The 24047-nt window shown below is 40.8% G+C and overlaps 1 protein-coding gene across 6 annotated transcripts in view; it reads left to right on the top strand.

Moving 5' to 3' along the window:
* LOC141229003 (phospholipid-transporting ATPase IA-like) overlaps positions 1-24047 on the top strand; it is a 183805-nt gene that overhangs the window by 136759 nt on the left and 22999 nt on the right. For all 6 annotated transcript variants that reach the window (XM_073667375.1, XM_073667374.1, XM_073667377.1 and 3 more), the window contains 6 exons: positions 1317-1399; positions 5071-5120; positions 6311-6380; positions 12657-12741; positions 14833-14972; positions 22117-22255. In XM_073667375.1, coding sequence (XP_073523476.1) covers positions 1317-1399; positions 5071-5120; positions 6311-6380; positions 12657-12741; positions 14833-14972; positions 22117-22255 — 567 coding nt within the window. The remainder of the gene's footprint in view (positions 1-1316; positions 1400-5070; positions 5121-6310; positions 6381-12656; positions 12742-14832; positions 14973-22116; positions 22256-24047) is intronic.

The raw sequence follows: 24047 nt of genomic DNA, 5'->3' as shown, positions 1-24047 counted from the left end.
CATTTCTAAATGTTGTGCGATGTAAAATTCACCGTAATACAAGGAAAACCAACTCTGTTAGAATACACAAGGTTATGTGCATTTGTTGCAAATCCTGGGGACCACATCTGTCTGGCTTCTCATTGGTCAGATTGCTTTACCCTTGTCCATTGGTGCCAAAGATGTGCTTAAAGGGGTTGTCCAGGACTATATATATTTTTTACAGTAGTCCTATGAACCAACAGGCAGGTAGTCTGATAAGTCTGCCTGTTGTGCCTGGCACCGATCTGTCCCGGTCACAGTCCACTCCTGCCGGCGATTCAGCGGCTTCCACTGACATCATGTCGACAGAGCGGCAGCTTCTCTTCCCTTCCGCTTTGTTGATGGGGTGTGACTGCCAAAGTCATGCTATGTGACAGCCGCCGCCTCCCTCCAACCTATTATCAAGGAGCCGGCTGTCAATCAACATGACATTTGCCGTCACACCCATCAACAGAGCAGCCCTGCAAAGGAAGAGCTAATGGTAGTGGTGTAATAGTGGCTAACCCAGGACTGCACTAAAGCATCTATCCAGCACCCTGCTTGCTACTGCTGAGGGGCAGAAATCCTGAAACAGGTGTATGCAGATTTTGTCAGCCAAATGCGTCATGAAACTTTTGTAGCGATAAGAAAAGGAAGGTTTCTGCGGCCCACCAGTGGCATGGCTGATGGTTGACACCGGCCCTGTTATTCCGCCTAGACATTTATGAATAAATTGAAATCTAGGTATCACCAGTGTGGGGAGTGTCTGGCTTGGGTAATGTCAGTGTTTCTTCCTCCTGGGGGAGTGCTCATTTGCATACTAGTATAGAAAAATGTATTTGAACTTTTAGATAGGAATTTTTTCTTTGATAGTTCACAGTAAAAGCTCTGGAGTGAATTTCAGTGAAGTTTAGTCACTCAGGCTATAAGAAAACAAAATGAAATGATTGATTATTCATAAAACATCCGACATGTCCGCTCCAGAAAGCTGCACTTCATGCTTTATACTGTGCGTTTCCTTGAAGTCCTGGAGTATCACTCATAGGGGAAGATAGACAGACTGCAAAAACCATCAGTCAGTCTTGTGTGCAGTCTGTGGTTGTGACTGGGTGCAATAGAGGAAAGTATCATTTAGAGCAGCGGCATCTAATCATTTCTAAGGAGGTACAGGAAACAACTCTATATATGATGAATTATGTCCCCCTTTATGTATGATGATTTATGTCCCCCTTTATGCTGTATATAATGATTCATGTCTTCCTTAGCATCTATGAAACTGATTCAATAAATATTTGATGATGTATTTTATCTTGTAGATGAAGGAGCTCTAGTAAGAGCCGCAAAGCAACTGCGATTTGTGTTTACAGGAAGGACCCCGGATTCTGTCATTATAGAATCAGTAGGTTTATCTGTCTATATACTGTATACAATCTACTATCTATATACTGTCTATCTGTATACTAGGTATATTCTATCTACATACTGTATGATATATATATATATATATATATATATATATATTATCTACAATTTGTATACTGTGTACAATCTATATACTGTCTGCAATCTATATACCGTCTACTATCTGCACAGTGTTCCACATTATTATGCAAATGCTCTTTTTTCTGATTTCCTAAATGATCGATGGAAATGAGTCAGTACAATGTTCAAATCATCAACCGTTAGAGGATAAATCACATTTTATTGGACAAACCTCCCAATAACAGGATTTTTTTCAAAACTAAAAAACTGAAAGTGCACTGTTCCAAATTATTATGCACAACAGAGTTTCCAAACAGGACCCCTTATTTGATATCACATTCTTAATTCTTGGATCCATTGGACTGGTTTTGGATAGTTTGTGCTTGAATTTCTTTGCAGGATGTCAGAATCACCTGCAGAGCTGCTGATTTTATGTGATCAGCCTTCCACCCTCATAGATCTTTTGCTTTAAGATACTCCAAAAGTTCTTAATAGGGTTGAGGTCAGGGGAGGATGGTGGCAACACCATGAGTTTCTCTCCTTTTATGTCTATAGCAGCCAATGACTCGGAGGTATTCTTTGCAGCATGAAGATGATTTTGCTATGGATGGCACAGTTCTTCTTTTTGTACCATGGAAGAAAGTGGTCAGTCAGAAACTCTATATACTGACGTCATTTTCACACCTTCATTTAAATCCAATTTGCATCATAATTTGGAATGCGGTGTATATACTGTCTATCTTTTGTATCCTATCTATATAATATCTACTATCTATATACTGTATCATATCTGTCTCTTTTCTATCCCATCTATATAATGTCTACTATCTTATCTATTGATATACGGTATCCTGTCTGTTTCTGTTTACTATCTATCTACTGCCTTTTATTTATCCATCGATCTGTGTAATATCTACAGTACAGACCAAAAGTTTGGACACACCTTCTCATTTAAAGATTTTTCTGTATTTTCATGACTATGAAAATTGTACATTCACACTGAAGGCATCAAAACTATGAATTACCACATGTGGAATTATATACTTAACAAAAAAGTGTGAAACAACTGAAAATATGTCTTATATTCTAGGTTCTTCAAAGTAGCCACCTTTTGTTTTGATGACTGCTTTGCACACTCTTGGCATTCTCTTGATGAGCTTCAAGAGGTAGTCACCCGAAATGCTTTTCACTTCACAGGTGTGCCCTGTCAGGTTTAATAAGTGGGATTTCTTGCCTTATAAATGGGGTTGGGACCATCAGTTGTGTTGTGCAGAAGTCTGGTGGATACACAGCTGATAGTCCTACTGAATAGACTGTTAGAATTTGTATTATGGCAAGAAAAAAAACGCTAATTAAAGAAAAACGAGTGGCCATCATTACATTAAGAAATGAAGGTCAGTCAGTGCGAAAAATTGGGAAAACTTTGAAAGTGTCCCCAAGTGCAGTTGCAAAAACCATCAAGCGCTACAAAGAAACTGGCTCACATGAGGACCGCCCCAGGAAAGGAAGACCAAGAGTCACCTCTGCTTCTGAGGATAAGTTTATCCGAGTCACCAGCCTCAGAAATCGCAGATTAACAGCAGCTCAGATTAGAGACCAGGTCAATGCCACACAGAGTTCTAGCAGCAGACTCATCTCTACAACAACTGTTAAGAGGAGACTTTGTGCAGCAGGCCTTCATGGTAAAATAGCTGCTCGGAAACCACTGCTAAGGACAGGCAACAAGCAGAAGAGAATTGTTTTGGGCTAAACAACACAAGGAATGGACATTAGACCAGTGGAAATCTGTGCTTTGGTCTGATGAGTCCAAATTTGAGATCTTTGGTTCCAACCACCGTGTCTTTGTGCGACGCAGAAAAGGTGAACGGATGGACTCTACATGCCTGGTTCCCACCGTGAAGCATGGAGGAGGAGGTGTGATGGTGTGGGGGGGGGGTTTGCTGGTGACACTGTTGGGGATTTATTCAAAATTGAAGGCATACTGAACCAGCATGGCTACCACAGCATCTTGCAGCGGCATGCTATTCTATCCGGTTTGCGTTTAGTTGGACCATCATTTATTTTTCAACAGGACAATGACCCCAAACACACCTCCAGGCTGTGTAAGGGTTATTTGACCAAGAAGGAGAGTGATGGGGTGCTACGCCAGATGACCTGGCCTCCACAGTCACCAGACCTGAACCCAATCGAGATGGTTTGGGGTGAGCTGGACCGCAGAGTGAAGGCAAAAGGGCCAACAAGTGCTAAGCATCTCTGGGAACTCCTTCAAGATTGTTGGAAGACCATTTCCGGTGACTACCTCTTGAAGCTCATCAAGAGAATGCCAAGAGTGTGCAAAACAGTCATCAAAGCAAAAGGTGGCTACTTTGAAGAACCTAGAGTATAAGACATATTTTCAGTTGTTTCACACTTTTTTGTTAAGTATATAATTCCACATGTGTTAATTCATAGTTTTGATGCCTTCAGTGTGAATGTACAATTTTCATAGTCATGAAAATGCAGAAAAATCTTTAAATGAGAAGGTGTGTCCAAACTTTTGGTCTGTACTGTATATACTGTCTTTATTTCTATGTAGTAAGTGTCTATCTAGATCACATCGGCCCCCTATCTATCCGGCAGTCCTTCCTCTGATTTCACCTTGACAGTGATGGTGTCTGGTAAAGACTGTATCTCCCACTATAGAAACATATGGTCACGATCCTGCCAGCCACTTGCTGTGTCCTAGGGACGCTGCGAGTGACAGCTCAGCCACCCTATGGATGGCAGGGGCGCGTCGGGCTGTCAGTGTAGTGTTTGCGTTTCCTCCACGTGTTCTCTTTTCTGGATAATTGCTAGGCTATTTAAGTAGCTGGCAATATTAGGTCATTGTAGCTTTGCTCAAGTGGTGTGTTTTTGCTCTGTTCTCCTAGTCTGGTATTCTGATCTTTGCTGCTGGACCTTGGATTTGTCTTGACCATCAGTTTGCCTAGCCCTTTTGTCGTGATCTGCTACCATCTTGGAATTCTGACCTCGGACTGTTTCCTGACTATGTGCCTTTGTTTCACCTCTCTGTCTATGACGAACCCTCTTGGCTTTTGACCTCGGACCTCTTGACTACCCAGCCTCATGGCTTGTCCGTGAGTAGTGACTAGCATCACACACATCATTTTGTTACTATGTGACTCCTTACTATAGCGGGTCAAGACCTTTCCAAGAATGACCTTTTCTGCTTGTGAGGAACATACATGTCCTGGATTTTCTGCATAAACCTGTTACATGCACATGACCACCCTGCAATGTTCATTTATATCGGCTAGTTATGTAGAAGTCCTCTCCTCCAGGCCACAGCCCCGCTCCTTGATTTAGGGGCATAATATTGAGTTAGCATAGTATATACAGAAAGCATATTTCTTCCTGAGAATAAAGAATATGAGCTGTTTGGCCACGGTTACAGGAACCATTTCCCTCAGAAAATCTTGTGTTCAGATAAGTCTCCTGGGAACAGCTTAGATCTGTAAGACGTGTCTGTCGGGTGGGTATCAAGTGGATCACAACATGTCCATATATCTTCAGTATTCAGGCAGTAACTTTTTTTGCAATGTCTTGCAGCTGGGCCAGGAGGAAAGGTTTGAGCTACTGAATGTGCTGGAATTTACAAGGTAATATTCTTCTGTTTTTGGCTTTTAGAAGTTTAATAATGCTTTAAAGGAATCTGCAGACGATGCTCACTATCTCGAAAATAAAGTGATATCAAAAGGGGGAATGTTAGGACTCGGTTATCAATTTATTCATGAATTTCCCAGAAGAGTAACAGGGATGCTGCGGTTCAAGCCTTGTATTTCTCCTGGGATGACAAGTATTTCCAGGGAGCTGTTTGGTGCTTGACAGTAAAGCCGGGGTCCCATGTAGAGGTGGGCATGCAGCCACAGTGCGGATATGGTGCATTAGTTTCACAGGTGGCGTATCGATTTTCTGATGTTATTAGAAAACCATTAACAAAATAGCCAAATTGTTTCTGCAAAACCGTGCTGCAATTGACACTAAGCAAGTAAATTGCTAACTTCTTAAAAATGCAAAAGAAGAAAGCCACTGCGCCTTGTATTAAGTGACTGTGCAGCCACACACTGACCGCTACCTTGGACCATAGTAAGTGTGCTGAGACCGCATGTCATGGGCAACAAGGTGGCTCAGTGGTTAGCACTGTTGCTTTGAAGCTCTGGGGTGCTGGGTTCAGATCCCACCAAAAACATATTGATAGGGAATTTAGATTTTGAGCCCGAATGAGGACCACTATGACCATATCTGCAAAGTGCTGTGGAATATGATGGCACTATATAAGTAAGCATACTGAAAAATAAAGTAAATGGTCAGATTGCTGTAAAGTGAAGACAATCTTTAGCAGTTAAAGGGCTATCCGCAGTATAGACCTACACGGCATCCCCAATGTCTGCTAGGTGGAGTCCTACCTGTGGGATCATCACCTGTTGGGAGATCGGGGGTTTTTGCCTCTTCTCTTCCTCAACTTCATTCGAACTCCCATTGCCATTTCACTCTAAGCCTGCAGTCAGACATTCATGACTTTCCCTGTGGATACGCCATACACATGTAGCATACGTTATGACACGCTTGGCATGCTGTGCCACTGTCAGGGGCACACGGACATTAATTGCATAGTGCAATCATTACTCAATTAGTATTGCAGTGACCGCCGATGCCAATCATTTCAACTTTGCTACTTCTGGAAATGTCTAAAGTGAGAAATCCCTCATAAGCTAAATAATTTTATGTGTTATCCCAGCTGCCTGACAACACTTTGGAAATATTTTGTCTCATGATTCTTTTGTTGCAGTAATCGAAAACGTATGTCAGTGATTGTCCGTAACTCATCAGGGAAACTGCGATTGTACTGCAAAGGGGCAGTAAGTAACATACACTGCACCTACTAAATCTGTGTATATAATGTAGTGTGTTAATATACCCCCCCTTAACCCCGTCTTCCCCATTATCAAGTGCCGTTCCGCTCCTCTTCTCAGTGATGTCTCTGCTCTTCAGGTTTTCTGGGTCACACAACGCTCTGTGTGACCTGGAAATCTCTTTTACAATGTCAGTATGGAGTGTCAGAACAGGGCTCCATAGACTTACATGGTAAAAGAGACTTCCTGCTGAAGCATAGATTCTTCTCAAATCTTTGGCAGTTCAATAGGTTGCTAGGCCGTCGCTCTGTGAGCACGCTCTGTGAGAATTCTTCGGCGCCCGGGGCAAGCAATCATGTGACTGCAAGTATGCGATTTGCATACTTCTGGGCACATTCTGACTAGACATCTCCAGAATACACTTGCATTGAGAGAGGCTGCACATGTCTAGTCGGCATGTGACTGCATACCCGCGGTAAGCCCCCGCCCCTCCCAACACCAGAGAATCCTCATAGCGCACATAGAATGACTGCAGACTTGTAGCCTAAAGCCGGACAACTCCTCTAATGTTCGTCTTTTTTTTTCTCAACATATTTTTTGCAACTCTGACTATTTGCAACAAAGCTTTTGATGGTTCTGTGATCACACCCAAATAACTTAACCATTTCAAGAGTGTTGCATCCCTCTGTAGGACTTTTAACATTTTTATCATTTCAGTCAGTTACATTTTTTTTTTGGCCCCATTTTGCCTGAGGAAATCAAGCTGCCTACAAATTCTGCACTCCTTCATAAAGAACATTGTACCCTTAGGCCTCACCCTAACTCCTTACACAAACACACATCACCTGATCTGCTTCATCCAATAAGCATTCACGTTTATACAGATTGGAGTTGGAAAGTCTGCATAAAATAATGATATAGTCAAAATTCTCACTTGCCTAATAATTCTGCGTACATATGTAAATGCATACTTAAAGCACCACTCCAGCAGGGTTTTTATATTTTAGTGATGACGTGATGTCACTAATCTAAGTTCCCTGCCCCTAGTATTATACTCACCAGCCGCCGTCTTCATCTGTTCTCTGCGGTGCTCCGGTTGGTCTTCTGCAGGGTTTGACCTGCCAGATCGCTCAAGGATTTGCTGTGCAATCCGGAAGTCACTACTTAATGGAAGTGTACGAGATCCGAACGAAACTCTCATAAACTTACATTGAGAGCTAGTGACTATTACCTCTGACTTCCGGTCAGTCAGAAGATGGCGGTGCGTGACCAGAGTGTCGCCGGGAACAGCTGAAGACAGTGTCTGGTGAGTATTATTCTAACTTTTTTTTATCCCCTTTTTTTGGGGGGAACTTAAATTAGTTGCACCACTCCAGTGCTGAAATAAGAAGAAACACTGGAGTGGTGCTTTAAAGGGGTTGTCTAGGACTTTCACAATAATGGCTTAATCTTCAAATAGGTCATCAATATCTGATCACTGAGTGTGCAACACCTTGCACCCCCGCCAATCAGCTGTTCACGGTCAGCAGTATACTGACCAAAGCCGGGTAATGCACATCCACCGCCTGTCCTAATCCACCATCAGTAACCGCTGATCAGAGGGAGGTGCTGGTTATCACACCCCACTGATTGCTTATCTTTAGGATAAGTCATCAATATCCAATCAGTGTAAAACTCCCTGACAACCCCCTTTATGTTCATATACAGACTGACTAATTCTGACATCTGTATCTAATGGCCCATTTCTGTATCTTCTGACCATGATGCGCAGACTGTCCATAGGTTTCCTAACCTGAACCTGACCGCCTTAGTCATATATGAGGCTGTCATGTTTTGGTCCGGAGACCTGTGGACAGTCAATGCATCACAGTCCAGGTTTGGACCATGAGACACATAAGTGAATGTAGTATGATCCCAAGATAAAGGTTATTTTTTGTATCTTTTTGTATTTTTTCATCTCCATCTACCCCTCTATGCTTCCAGCTGCACATAACTGAATGGGCAGTCCTACTTTTACAGTGCTGAAACTGCATTTCCCATCAGCACCCTGCTTCTCCTCAGTGTCAATTGTGCAGTGCCGCACGGGCGGAGCAGAGTGCCGCACGGGCGGAGCAGAGTGCCGCACGGGCGGAGCAGAGTGCCGCACGGGCGGAGCAGAGTGCCGCACGGGCGGAGCAGAGTGCCGCACGGGCGGAGCAGAGTGCCGCACGGGCGGAGCAGAGTGCCGCACGGGCGGAGCAGAGTGCCGCACGGGCGGAGCAGAGTGCCGCACGGGCGGAGCAGAGTGCCGCGCAGGACTGTTGATCTTTGTTGGAAACTAGTTAACAGATCAATGATGTAAAAACACACACATGCAGCTCTGTTGATGTGTATGGCAGATTATAAAATGGGTCTGGCAGATTTGTGTACAAGACCATACAGTGCACAGAAGAATAGTGTGTATTCAAAACATAAATTAGCTTGATGATGTGCTTGATGGTGGATGCTGATGAGCACAGTATAGAAGAGCTGTGATGGAAGCCTCTGCTATTTTACACATTCATTTCAGCACAGTCAGCAATTCAGAGATATGGGGCTAGTCAGGATCCACAGTAGAGAGATCTGCAGCCAGGGAGATCTACATCCCGTCATCCCTGCTTCTTAGCTCTGAAGAGCAGTGTTTTGTAGGCAACGTGGAGTGTCGGACTGTTGATCTCTACTGGAATCCAGATCTATACAGATCTATAATGTAAAAACACCTGCTCATGGCCGAAAGTGTTGGCACTCTTTAGATTGCTCCAGAAAATGAAGTATTTCTCCCAGAAAATGATTGCAATTACACATGTTTTTGTTATACAAATGTTTTATTTCCTTTGTGTGTATTGGAACAAAAAAAAAATGAGAAATTGGACATCATTTCATGCACAACCCCAAAAGTGAGCTGGACAGAATTTTGGCACCTTTTCAAAATTGTGGGTAAACAACTATTTCAAGCATGTGATGCTTGTTCAAACTCTCCCCTCTGGCAAGTAACAGGTGTAGGCAATTTGAAAATCACACCTGAAACCAGATAAAAAGATGAGAATTTGACTCAGTCTTTTCATTGTGTGTCTTTGTGTGCCACAATAAGCATTGAGAACAGAAAGAGGAGAAGCGAACGGTCTGAGGGCTTGAGAGCCAAAATTGTTAAACAACAACCTCAAGGTTACAAGTCCATTTCCAGAGATCTTGATGTTCATTTGTCCACGGTGCGCAACATAATCAGGAAGTTTACAACCCATGTCACTGTAGCTAATCTCCCTGGACGTGAACGGCAGAGAAAAATTGATGAAAGTTTGCAACGCAGGATAGTTCGGATGGTGGATAAGCAGCCTCAATCAAGTTCCAAAGAAATTCAAGCTGTCCTGCAGGATCAGGGTGCATCAGTGTCGGCGTGAACTATCCTTCGAAATTTAAATTCAATGAAACACTATGGCAGGAGACCCATGAGGACCCCACTGCTGACACAGAGACTTAAAGATAGACTCCAGTTTGCCAAAATGTACGTGAGTAAGCCAAAATCCTTCTGGTAAAGTGTATGGTGGACAGATAAGACAAGATGGAGCTTTTTGGTAAAGCACATCATTTTACTGTTTACCAAAAATGAAATGAGGCCTACAAATAAAAAAAAAAAACCACAGTACCTACAGTCAAATATGGTGGAGGTTTAAAGATGTTTTGGGATTGTTTTGCTGCCTCTGGCACTGGGTGCCTTGACTGTGTGCAAGGCATTATGAAATCTGAAGATTACCAAAGGATTTTGGGTCACAATAATAGTGCCCAGTGTCAGAAAGCTGGGTTTGTGTCCTAGGTCATGGGTCTTCCAGCAGGACAATGACCCGAAACGTCCTTTCAGAAATTAATGGAAAGTGCTGGAGAGTCCTGAAGTGGCCATCAATTAGTTGTGATCTAAACCCCATTAAACACCTGTGGAGAGATCTTAAAATTGCTGTTGGGAGAAGGCGCCTTCAAATATGAGAGACCTGGAACAGTTTGCAAAAGAAGAGTCCAAGATTCCAGCAGAGAGGTGTAAGAAGCTTGTTGATGGTTACAGGAAGCGATTGATTGCAGTTATTTATTCCAAAGGGTGTGCAACCAAATATTAAGTTGAGGGTGCCAACAATTTTGTCCAGCCCATTTTTGGGGTTTTGTGTGAAACTATGTAAATCTTCCTCTTTTTTCCTCTCTTTTTTTGTGTTCTAATACACAGAAAGGAAATAAACGTGTAAGAAAACGTGACGTTCCAATCATTTTCTGAGAGAAAAGCTTCCATTTTCTGGAACAGTTGCTAGGGTGCCAACACTTTAGGCCATGACTGTATGCAGCTATTCTTATGTTAATAACTGAAGATTAAAGTGAACAATTGTACAGTAACATACAATGCACAGAAGAGTAGAGTGAATTCTACATTTAGAGCCCTATGCATACCTCCCAACCGTCCCAAATTTAGCGGCATAATATCGAATTGAGGAGCTGTCCCAGAAGGTCCGGGGCATGTCCCGACTTCAGTTGTTTGTTTCCTAAGGTCACAGATACAGCTGAATACAACAGTGGATCAGGGTGCTGATATGTCCTTTTTGCATTGTTCAGTCCACAGTTATGGCCAAAAGTTTTGAGATTGACACAAATTTAGGTTTTCACAAAGTTTGCGGTTTGTCAGATCTTTTAGTCAGATGTTAGTTTGGTTACTGAAGTACAATTATCAGAATTTCATAAATTTTTATATTTTTTCATGACCAATACATCAAGGTTATGTAAAGACTCAATATTTTCAGAGGTGACTCCTTGTTCAAGACTTTTGCTGTTCACGCTGGATATCAGCCTCTGGGCCAGATCTGACTGACCAACCATTCTTTTCTCATCAGTATTGCTTTTTATCACAATTTCTGTGTCTTTGTTTGCCCACTCACTTTTTGATTAGTGACCACAGGGGATAACATCTGGGGAGTTTTCTGGCCACTTGGCTATCACTTTTGCCTTGTGACATGGTCTCCATTATGCTGGAAAAAGCATTGTTCATCACCAAATTGCTCCTGGATTGTTAGGAGACATTGCTCCTGCATGATATTTAGATACAATTCTTTGTTCTTTGGCAAAATTGAGAGCCTGTGGTCAATCCTCAAAAAGCTGGTGGACAAACAAAAACACAAAAATTGGGATAAACTCCAAGCACTGATTGGACAAGAATGGGTGGTCATTATTTGGCCCAGGAGCTAATATCCAGCCTCCAGAGTGATTGGCACAATCTTGAAAAACAAGTGTTAACTCTGTAAATATTGAGTCTTTTTATAAACTTGATGTATTTGACAAAAGTTTGAAAACGTATGAAATGCTGATAATTGTACTTCAGTAACTATATACAGATCTAATAACACTGAAGTAGCAAACTTTGTGAAAACCAAAATTTGGGTCCTTCTCAAGACATGGCTAAAACTGGATGTAAAGACTGAAAATCCTGCCAGGACCATTGGGCCACGTGACAGTCTATGGTCACATGGCTAGTTGCGGAGAAGAGGAGCAGGACACAGGTAAGAGGTGTGTGTGCGCCAGTGGTGGGCGATTGTGAGTGTTTGACAAAGGTGGGTGAGTGTGTTTGTGCCAGAGGTAAGTGTGGGCGCCAGTGGTGGGTGAGTGCGTGTGGCTGCCAGAGTTGGGCGCCAAAGGTGGGCAAGTGCGTCTGGGTTGCCAGAGTTGAGCGCCAGAGGTGGGTGAGTGTGTGTGTGCATGGCAGAGCTGAGTGTGTGGTTAGGGCACTGGCTTGGTATGCTATCATTACTGGCTTTCTGCGTATTGTCAGGGAGGCAGAGATTGGGTGACATCACTCTTGCAGATCATGTTACTCATGCCCACAGGGATGTGGTAACATGATTAGTGGGATGACTACTAATTAGCATATCAGCCGTACAATAATAAAATAGTTTTTTTTGTAATATGCATCAATCAATTAGTCAATAAATTGGGCTTGTTAGGAAGGGTATTAACATAGGAATAAATAAATGGTGGAGGCTTGGGAGACCAGGGCTGCAAGGTTCCTTTTAATGCATCAGCACACACAAATTACTAATTTCCCTCTTTGGTATTAAACTGATATCATCCTTATATCTTGGCCCCGCAAATGCAGATCTGATGTCCATCCATTGTTTAAATCAAAAGTTACCTTTGTGAATAAAACTAAATTTCCCTCTTCTTGGATGGTCCCACAACCTGTCGCCCTATGTGTAACTGAAATTCTACTTTATGCCATTATCTCTTCTTCTGTGATAGGACACAGTTATTTACGACCGCCTGGCTGAAACATCCAAGTACAAAGAAATTACATTGAAACATCTGGAACAGTTTGCTACAGAAGGTAAGATGAATAATTACAATTTCCCTATGGAGCAAATCCACCTACTTAGTGAATACTAGATGGGCCATTTAATATCAGTGTGTCCCCCAGTTGTCACTAGAACAACCTGAAATGTAAATAAACATTCTCTTACTTCATGGGGATGTTCAGTTAATGACTTTACATGAGCTTCTATTGAAAACTGGATACACTGTAATGTATTGCGATATTACTGCATACTAATGCCTAGGTCATAAGTGCTGCAGAGCAACTTTCTTGGGCTTCTTACAAATATATAAAAAGATAGTGTTGGCCGTGTCCTTTTAACACCTTTGCAGCATGAGTTCAGTTTGTACCACAGGACACAATCTGGACATACAGGGGATATAAAAATTGTACACACCCCTGTTAAAATGCCATGTAGAAGAATCATTTCAGAACTTTTTCCACCTTTTAATGTCTTTTTAATATATGTATGGTTCAATTGAAAAATGAACTGAAATCTTTTCAGGTGAAAAAAGAAAAATTAAAGAATTAAAATAATGCGGTTGTATAAATATGCACACCCTTAGACTAATACTTTGTTGAAGTACCCTTCAAATTTCTGTCATCATTCAGTCTTTTGGGGTAAGACTATTTGCATGGCACATCTAGAAGTGGCTATCTTTGCCCACTCTTCCTCCAAATCTGTCAGATTGGGAGGGCATCTCCTGTTTACAGCGCCCTCTTCAGGTCAATCACAGATTTTAAAAATGGATTTAGGTGTGGATTCTGGCTGGGCCATTGGAAAACTGTGACCATCTTCTGGCAAAACCATTCTTTTGTTGATTTGGAGGTATACTTAGGGTCGTTGTCATGTTGAAAGGTGAAATTCTACTTCAGCTTCAGCTTTTTAGCAGAAGTCTGAAGGTTTTAATGCAAAATTAACTGATACTTTGAACTGTATGTAATTCCCTCCAGCTTGACTAAAGCCTCAGTTCCAGCTGTATTCTTTTTTGTGATGCACAATGTTGGCTTTGCACCAAACTTACCCTTTGGAATTTTGACCAAAAAGTTCAACCTTCGTCTCATCAGACCATAACACGTCTTCCCATATGCAGGTTTCACATAGGTTTTGGTAAAACATAGCCGGGCTTGAATGTTGTTCTTTGTAAGAAAAGACTTCCATCTTGCCAACCTACCCCACAGTCCAGACATATGAAGAATACGGGAAATTGTTGTCACAACCAGTACTTGCCAGAAATTCCTGCTGCTCTTTTAATGTTTCTGTAGGCCTCTTGGCCTTGGCAGCCTCCCGGATACATTTTCATCTTCTCCTTTCATCAATTTTTGAGGGAGGTCCAGCTCTAGGTAGTATCACTGTTCTGGTAACGTTAAACCACTTCTTGATGACAGTCTTCACTGTGCTCCATGGTATAACTAGCCTTGAAAATGTTTTTGTACCCTTCTCCTGACTGATATCTTTCAACAGTGAGATCCCTTTGCTGTGTTGTAAGCTGTTTACAGAAAATGACTTATGCTGTTAAATTCAACTAGGAAAATGTCAGGAAAATCCTACCACTATAGCTAAACGTTCTATGGGGTTAACCAGAATCACGGTAAATGATGGAAGCTGTGTAGTGACTAATATTTACTATGAATGTAAATGTGATTGGCTGATTCTAAACTCAACCACATTCCCAATTATGAAAGGGTTTTTACACTTATTTTAGTTTTGTGTTTTTTATTTACTTTCCCCTTCAAATTGATTTGTTTCTCGATGGATTTGAACAGATTATAGGTGAAAAAGTTCTGAAATAATTCTTCTTAGTATGATTTTTTATTTTTACCTGACAAAAGCTTGGCATTTTAACAAGGGTGTGTAGACTTTTTATATCCACTGTATACACTGAACGTGTACACGTACTGACCTATACCAGGAAGGCATTCGTTAGGAACTCCAGTAGCCTGTGTTCTTTTTTTTTCTATTAGATGTTGGACGATTTATTGATGCATGAATCACACAGTATGTCTGTAGATTTTCCTGGCACCTGCACTGAATGTGCCTCCTTGAAGAACCATAGTATATTATCACTGGAATTGACATTATGGTTCTTTATGCCTTGTCTTCAGGTTTGAGGACACTTTGTTTTGCTGTAGCCGCTATTCCTGACAGCGTCTATGAAGAATGGCTCAACGTGTATCTCCGAGCCTCCACCTCCCTACAGAACAGGGCTCTGAAACTGGAAGAGTGCTATGAACTGATAGAAAAGGTAAATGATTATGTTTCATGGTATTCCAGTCATGCTGTACAGTATTTATTGGTTCCGGGTCAACCATTGGGGAAGAAACAAAATGTTAACCCAAAATAAGAAAAATGAAAGTTAAATGGGTCGTCCTGTAATGAACATATATCAGGAGAAGGCATAAAGGTATGATCGCTTCAGGTCTCAGGGACACCCACCAATCATAAGAACTGGGGTCCCAAAGTACCGTGTGAATGACGCACGTTGTAGACCAGTAATGAAGCAGAGGTGACATTCTCGGTAAACTTTATTTTTCACACCCGGGTGGGAAAGTGCTCAGCACCCAGACCCCCAGCGATCATGTATTTATTATATATCCTGTGGATAATAAAATAATAAAGAAACACAGCCTTTACATATAAAAGCCCAAAGGCTGGCAGATCAGAAGTGTTTTTTTTTTCTTATTACAGTATTTACTAGGCATGATATAGTATTCACACCTCTATGAATAATCTTAGTATTATTGAATTGTTTTAGACTCTCTTCACATTGGTTCTACTTTTGATGGCAAGATTAGCTGAGTCTGCGGCACTGTACTAAAATCCAAGTGGAAATTTTCCGAAACCCTTTGTCAATGGGATTTTTTTACATGTTCATCAGAGAAGCTGATGATGTCCTCTAATGTTTAAGTGTCAGTTCCTTGACAATTTAATAAAAGTTGATTTGAAGTAGTAATTAATTTTTTTTTTTTTTTGCATCGTACTAATCAAAAGACGTACCGTAGATGCTGTCAAGTATGAGTTGATATATTAGTGTTATTTATTTGCCCCTTTGAATCTCAAAATTCATTGATTTCTCCTCATTTTGGCCATGGAATCAAATTACTTGGCTTTATGCTTCATGAAGACGGTCACCATCTAAGTCATAGAAGTTCTTCATAAGAAGAAAAAGAAATTATCAGAGTTACTGATGATGATCATACATCTCCTCTCATATGATTATAATGAAAATTATGACCGTTCACTTATTTGCTCATTTAGGAGAATATGCAGAGAAGAATAATCCAAAGTGTTCCCCAGCAAACAGACATTGTACATTCTCCAGCTGCCCATGTTATGATGTGCTGATGCATCATGGGATATACCGAGTATAAACAAAAGTAAAAAAGTATAGCTTGTTATAGACATGTGGGGAGTGCATTAATGGAGAAAAAATGTGAAAAAAAATTTCTGGATTTCCTTTAGAAGTACGATAAATTAATACAATTTTTTTTCTTCTCCATTAATTATTATAAATATTGCAACATCATCAAAAAATAAACTGTTTTGACCCGTGTAGGTTCATGCTGGTGGACACTTAGATTCAGTAACTATCCCCACACCAGTTGTGTTCATTTCTACCACTAGAAAGAGCAAGCGGGGCATAAAACTATTTCTATTGGCTGCTCTGCAGAGAACTGGGCGGGGAGAATGACTGAGCATGTGTGTCCACCAGCCCTCAGGTCATTAGGTGGACTTGCTTATTACCATACACTTTGAACACCAGGTGGCGCCTTACTGTGGAAGTAAATGTAATAACTATTCACTAAATCTTTTTTTGGCAAATATTCGTTTTCTTATAACTTATAATGTGAATATATTATTAGAATAAGGCATTATCATCCTTGCCAGGTTACTCTGCTTTATATGAAAACAGTTACTTACCTATTTATAAATCCAGAATGTGCAGCGCTTTGTGACCCCAGTTACAATAAAGGGCTGCAACAAATACATTACATCTGCCTATTAATGGTGCTGGGTCATCATTAATAAGGAATCGGTACACCCAGATCTAGAGGCGGCATGCCGCACATCAGGACTCTGACCCACAAAATTGGCGGTGTCCTAAATAATTTAATGTGCAGAATAAATAAAACATTCCTCAGTCAGATGTTCTTCTCCGTGCTTTCCAATGTGAGTCCAGTGGATATGCCTAATGTAAAATATTTATGCACTGAATTAGCACCAGCGCGTTCATCCTCAGATTAGTTTGTGCATGGTCCCTATTCCGGGGACCGTATCCTTCTGGATGATGTATTTTTTTCCTCTGCTTCTTGTTTCTTCAAGGAAGTGCACCTGTTACTTTGTGCTTTTTTAAGTCCCTTGCTCGACTCATGTTCACACCTGTTTGAGGTTTGCTTTTATAGTCTGCACAGTAAAAGCTCATCTGGATGGGGACTGGAAGCGCAGGCAGTTTTGCTTTTAACATCTTGTTATCCAGGTCATAGAACAACAGTAGTGAAGCAGTAAAAGACTATGGCGGCAAGAGGCGGCGGTGATGTCATTCACAAATTTACACCTCCGATGCGCAGAAACACTACCTAATTCATTGCATGGTGTCTGTTCTGTGTCTCTGAGCCGTAAGGCTTAAAATTAGTTGATTTTTATATAATTAGTTCAATCACATTTTTGTGGTTTTAAAGGAGGTTTAAGGGAGCTGTAAAGTTGGCCTAGGTACATTATTTTTCTTAGTACTGCATGTATGTTTATATCTAAATATAAGGTAGTACACATGTCCTCTTTGGGGCTTATTAAATCATTTCTGTATTCTGGAGTAAAAGAGGTAGGGCACTTGCAGTACTGGTTTCTGCCACTAGGTGAATGTTTGCTGAAGCCTTCTGAATCATTATACCGGCTGACGTGATTGAAGATGGTTGCGTTTGGCTTCAGGGATTTTTTTTTTTAACTAGTTACTCAATATTTTTGCCTATCCTGTGATGGCTGTTTCACACACACAATTTGGGGCTAGGAAGTTTTGTTTCCTATTAGGTAAAAAAAAAAAAAATATAATCAAACTGTTCTTGCCAGGCAGGAATTTTGCATCAACTTGTTTCATCCTCCATTAAAATTTGCTGACAGGAGCTCCATGAAATCATCAAAGTCAACCCCACCAGTTCAACAATGATCCAATGGCGATTTCCCAGAATGGCTTGGGTAATTTTCATCAGTTTGGGCGGTTGAAAGATGTGTAGGACGAGGTTGATCATCAAATGACTTCTCACCTCTTTTAAAACTGAATAGACTTTTATCTTACTCGTGGCCGCTTCCTTGTAAGAAGTTTGTAGCATAACTGTTTCTGATGCGTTTTATACTCAAAGGATACAATACTTACAGTAATTACCACACGTTGATCGGTCATCAGAGCCAAAAGATTGAATGATTTGTTTAAAAAAAAAAATCACTGGAGCCTAAGGCAACCTTCTCCAACAACGTCCGCAGTATACGGACTCAGGTTCTGTACATTCGCCCTTCAGAAGTCGATTGCTTTTTCTTTTATTGGGATTTTATATGACATACCAACGCAAAGTATCCAGTATTTGTGAAGTGTAAAGGAAATGATGCATTGTTTTCCAATTATTTTAAAAATATGAGAAAATTTTGGTGTACATTTGAATTCTTCCCTCTGTAGTCTGATTCCCCTAAATAAAATCCTGAGTGACCAATTGCCTCCAGAAGTCACATAATTAGTAAATTGAGCCTACCTGTGTGTAATTTATTCTCAGTATAAGTGCAGATGTACTGTGAAGACCTCAGAGGTTTGTTTGAAAACATTAAGGATCAAACAGCATCATGAAAACTAAGGAGCACACCAGACAGGTCAGGGATAAAGTTGGGGAGAAGTGTAAAGCAGGGTTAGGTTATAAAAAAAAAAAAATAGCCCAAGCTCTGACCATCTCACAGAGCACTGTTCAATCCAACATCCAAAAAAGGAAAGAGTATAGCACAACTGCAAATGTACCAAGACATGGCCGTCCACCTAAACTGACATTCCAAGCAAGTAGAGCACTAATTAGAAAAGCATCCAAGAGGCCCATAGTCATTCTGGAAGAGCTACAGATATCCACAGCTTGGGTGGGATAATCTGTCCACATGACAACTATTAGTTATATACTCCACACAGCTGGCCTTTATGTAAGAGTGGTCCAATTTACATCTTGCAAAAAGTCATGTAGGGGACACAGCAAGCATGAGGTAGAAGGTGCTCTGATCAGATGAGATCAAAGTATAACTTTTTGACCTAAATGCAAAACACTGTGTGTGGTAGAAACACTGCAGATCACCCTGAAAACACCATCCCGACCATCAAACGTGGTGGCAGCATCATTCTTTGGCGATGCTTTTCTTCAGCAGGGACAGGGAACCTGGTCAGAGTTGATGGGAAGATGGGGCTAAATACAGGGCAATTCTGGAGGAAAACCTGTTAGAGCCTGCGAAACACTTGAGACTGGGACGTATGTTCAACTTCTGACAGGTAATTGACCCTAAACAGTATATACTGCCAGAGCTGCAGTGGACCTAAATCTCATTGAGGATCTGTAGCAAGACTTGAAAATTGACAGATGCCTCCATCCAATCTTACTGAGAGCGAGTGTAGAAAGAAGAAGGGGCAAAAATTTCCGCCTTTTAGATGTGCAAAGCTAGTTGAGACATACCCCAAAAGAGTTGCATCACTAATTGTAGTGAAGGTGGTCCTACAAAGTATTGACTCAGGGTGGGCTGATTACAAATGCACGTCACAAATTTCCAGATTTATATTTTAAAACACTTCCTATGTCCTTCCATTGCATATTTCTTAAAGTCTGCAGCTACAAACTGCTGAGTGATGTTGGTAGAAATATACAAACTCCCAACTTCAGTGTTTAAAAAGAAAATTTGCAGATATATATATAAATAATTATAATGTATATGCAATGTAAAAGCGTACAATGTATTTCCACAATTAAATTTGACTGCAGTGTACACATTTCCTTTAAGTCGCAGAAAATCACTTGAACAAGGACTCAAGGATTACATCTGGTCTGTAAAGTTCTTGGTTCAAAAAACCAGGTTCATAAGAACATGCCAAGAGGAGATATTTCATTTTTATCTGGACCTGGCAGGATCCCATTTTTTTTTTTTTAAATCTGGATATAAGATTATTATTACCTTATTTGCTTGTAGTCTTTATTAAAAATAATAATAATGAGAAATGCTTGTCATATTTTACAATTACATGGACCTTTGAGATCATAAAGCAGCTGAATAAATTAGATCAGTACTACAATTATTACTCTATAAAAGTCTCTAATTACCCCGAACCTGGGCACAGTGTCCTCTTTATTACATGGCTTTATTTATGCCAGAGTGTGAACTCTGTCATGTCCTGAGCTTACGCCTTTACTCATTTCCATGTTTCACAGCGGACTCGGTGTTATTGTAAAGCGTAATTTAATCAGGAGTCTGCACTATGTCGTACATTTCATCAGCACACAAAGTGCTAAGACCTGCCATTCTGAAATGGAAAAAAGACATTTTGCTCACTTTCATGTGTTTGGCGGAGTTGACTCGACTTCCCGTGTGTTGATCTGCAGTTCTAACCTTTAAAAATCACGATATATTTTCCTTTTTTTTTAAGAAATTGGTACATGAACCTTCAGGGATACAGTCCAAGGGCACAGATCTTTACATATCAGCTAGCACCGAGAAGGAAAACCCAGTACCTGTCATATATCTACTCTCCGCTTATGGTTGCGGAAATATATATATGTCTCTTTTGGGAGCAATTGGAAATAGGCCTCACAAGTAGGACATGAACTTATCTGTGAACTATAGGATTGACAGACAATTCTGCTAGTCACTGGATGGGTACTACAAGCCGCACTCGGGCTTCTTATATATTACTTGCCCGTGGCCGGTCCTTACACGTGTTGGTTAAGAAGATCAGTGTCATCTTCTCAAAACTGATCATACATTACAGATGACTCTATAACCAACTTCTGGCATCTTAAGACTGCTGGGGATACTGCAGACACCTACGAAGGCGAAAAAAAGTAAAAATTGCGTCTTACGCACACATTTTATGACCCCTTGGTTAAAAAGTGGGAGTTACGAAATTGGTTCAACAGGATTCCTGCACAGTTCTCCTAGCATAAAAAATGGGACCAAATAGGGTTGGCCGCCTCGTCAAAGGGAATGTGTCAACAGAAAATGACCTATTGTTTAAATTTGATCTTTGTGATAAATGTATTTAAAAAAAAAATGGCAATTTTTTTCCCATGTAATAAATTGTATTGAACATCAGAAATCTTGCCATTTTCACACTGGCCAGTGGGGCTTTTTTTAGGCTCTGATTAACTGTTGTATCACTAAGTGCACATGTACATTAGCAGCAATAGACCGACTCAGAACCAACCTTTTGTATTGAAGCATCTAATGAGCGGGTGCAACGTCTAGTGTGAAGGAAAGGTCCTATATTATAAGTTGTGTTATTGGTCATTGGAATTCTGCCACTACGGATAAGAAAACTGATGTACACTTTTCCTGAAAGGAAACCAATTTAAATCCTAAATTATCTCCAGTGGCCAGTATGAAAGTTACAAGATTTCTATATATATATATATATATATATATATATATATATATATATATATATATTTTTTTTTTTTAATAGAGAGTGCAATATGAAAAAAAGAAAATTAGCAAAAGTTAATTAAAAATTGATTTCCCACAAATCCTTTAAGGGACTTAAAGCTGCCGTAAGTTCTTTGTCACTGTTTCATTAAGTCTTAATGTCACATCAGCCCAAACCGTTTTGACTGTGACCACCAAATCACAGCAGGTAGACCCTTTGTGGCCTCATTTACCTACACACATGACTGCTAAACAGATCAGGAGGTCTAAATAATAATAATTTTAGGAGATGGCCGTTATCTTCGCTATATATACTTGTCATGAGGTTGAGGTACTGGTGTCCAAATTTTTGGCTTGGAACTTGTGTTAGAAATCTCGTTCACAAGTTCACCCACTGGCGGAAACTATTGATTTACCTCTGGCACCAGCATCCAATATGGAAGTTGAAAGGTGGGATTATTGTTGGCATACCTTTATTAGTTATTTGTTCCAAGTGTGATACAACTAGTAACAAAACATTTCCTTGCTGAAGGTGCCCGTACTCGTAGTAGCTATATGCCATGAGGACAAGAATCAAATTGTGGCCTGGCATTGTGTGTTTGGACACCCTCGTAATGTTCTTGGTCATCATGGTCAGGGCAAATGTCAGCAAACAGAATTGTGACAGATATCCATACAGAACATTTCACATCTATAATTCACTGTAATGCGTAAACCTTCAATGTATTTTTATCTTACCTTAGAACCTCCATTTACTCGGGGCAACAGCCATAGAAGATAAGCTACAGGACAACGTACCAGAAACCATTGAGACCTTGGTGAAAGCTGATATCAGAATCTGGATTCTGACTGGAGATAAGCAGGAAACCGCTATTAACATCGGTACAGTGCTGTTTCACCATCACACATTGTGTTATGCAACCTATTTGTTTTATTTCCTGTTACAGTGACTGCATGAAATAATAGGATTGAAGGGTGACATCTGCAGAAAGAAAGTTTATTGCTACAAATGTGTGACTTCACCAGGCACTAACACACCACACATATGTACTTTTCCTTCTTAAAGGGTTCCCAGCCCTGGTGGAATTTTTGACAAGCATTGGAGTTTGCCGAATCCTAACAGTGTGTAAGATGTACCATGTTGGGGTTCGGCTTCACTTGCTGGTTCCTGATGTCATCACATGACCACAAGTATACAATTTTCTGAATCCCAGCATTGTAAATATTACACACTGTTAGGATTCGGCAAGCATTGGAGCTTGCCAAAATTTCCACCAAGGCTGGACAACCCCTTTAACCACATTCTGTTACAGTGCTGCCTTTTCACATCCTAACTGAATGAGCCACTTTCCCTTAGGATGTGGAAAGTTAATGAATCTTCAGCCCAGGGTTGTGATCCCAGGGCTCCCTCTGCCTAACAGCTCTTACACCCGCTGCTAGCATAGAGCAATCAGCAGGGAATGAGCACTGTCGACTCTCTTCAGTTGCTTAATTACCCCTTACATGACAATGTGACCTCGACATGTAAGGATATTTACAGAGAGAGATTGCTCCTTCTGTCATTCCATCAGATCCCCGCAGCACGATCACGAAGAGCATATGGTTGCTATGGCAGTCAGAGGCCCAACACTAGCCTCTAGTCTTCCAAAACCTAATAGATTGTGCCTCCAGCACAATCTACTATTCTGCTTGAGGGTATGACACTAAAAGGCTGGGTAATGCTCTGCACTGCGATAGTAGCACAAGGTATTATCTATGCAATCAAAGGATCACATGTACAAGTCTCTTGTGGGACTGGTAAATATTGTACAAATTAAAAATATACATATATATTACTCCCCGCCCCCGCTCCCCCCAAATAAAAGAAAGTTGTTTAACCCCATAAGAACCAAGCAAATTTGGAATTTAAGGATTTAAACTGGGCTTCTTAAAAAATGAATAATAATAATTAGGCAGAATTATGAATATATAATTCATTATATAATACATATAAATATATTAATTGCCAGACAGACTGAGCTCACCGTGCAGGTTTGCAGCTGGTCAGCCTAACCATATACTCAACCAGTGCACAGCTCGAGCAGTGCACTATCCATTCTTATTATGATCCAGGTCAGGTTTCTGTGACTGGTTGGTGGGCGCTTTTATGATAATGATTACACTCCTGATAAATCATGTGTTTATTGCCAGACATAGGTGGTAAGGTTCTGGTGATGAGTCCCCTTCTGATATGTCAGGTGCAGTATGATCTTGTAGAGATCTATATGAATAAATACAATAATATATCTTGTACTTTGATTTCATAGTGTAAAAGTGAAGGTTTATAGATTGAGCTTAAAGGGAATCTGTCACCCCCTGGGAGATATGAGACCTCTACTATGGCCATACAGGGTATAGAAATGTAAATCTATACTTACCTGTATGGCTCATAGTAGAGGTCTGCTTGTAGGGAAATAGAGTTTTATAAAATCTGTTTTCACATGCTTGGCGTCCCTCGGACGCCAAGAAATCCCCGTCTATCTGCTTAGGTGAGGATTTCTTGCCTTCCTATCTGCTTATTTTGCATCCCCCCCCTCCAGGGACCTCCAGTCACTGGATGTCCACACGGATCCCGAAGCCTGCGCACTACAGGTAAGAATGGGGCTGGGAGGAAAAAAGCGCTCCTGATGTTAGC

This window comes from Phyllobates terribilis, unplaced genomic scaffold, assembly GCF_046119375.1.
Source record: "Phyllobates terribilis strain yellow unplaced genomic scaffold, ASM4611937v1 Scaffold_444__1_contigs__length_1506546, whole genome shotgun sequence".
In the NCBI taxonomy this organism is placed as follows: Eukaryota; Metazoa; Chordata; class Amphibia; order Anura; family Dendrobatidae; genus Phyllobates; species Phyllobates terribilis.
Note: the sequence above shows the minus strand (reverse complement) of the source record. Positions and strands in the feature narration are given on the sequence as shown.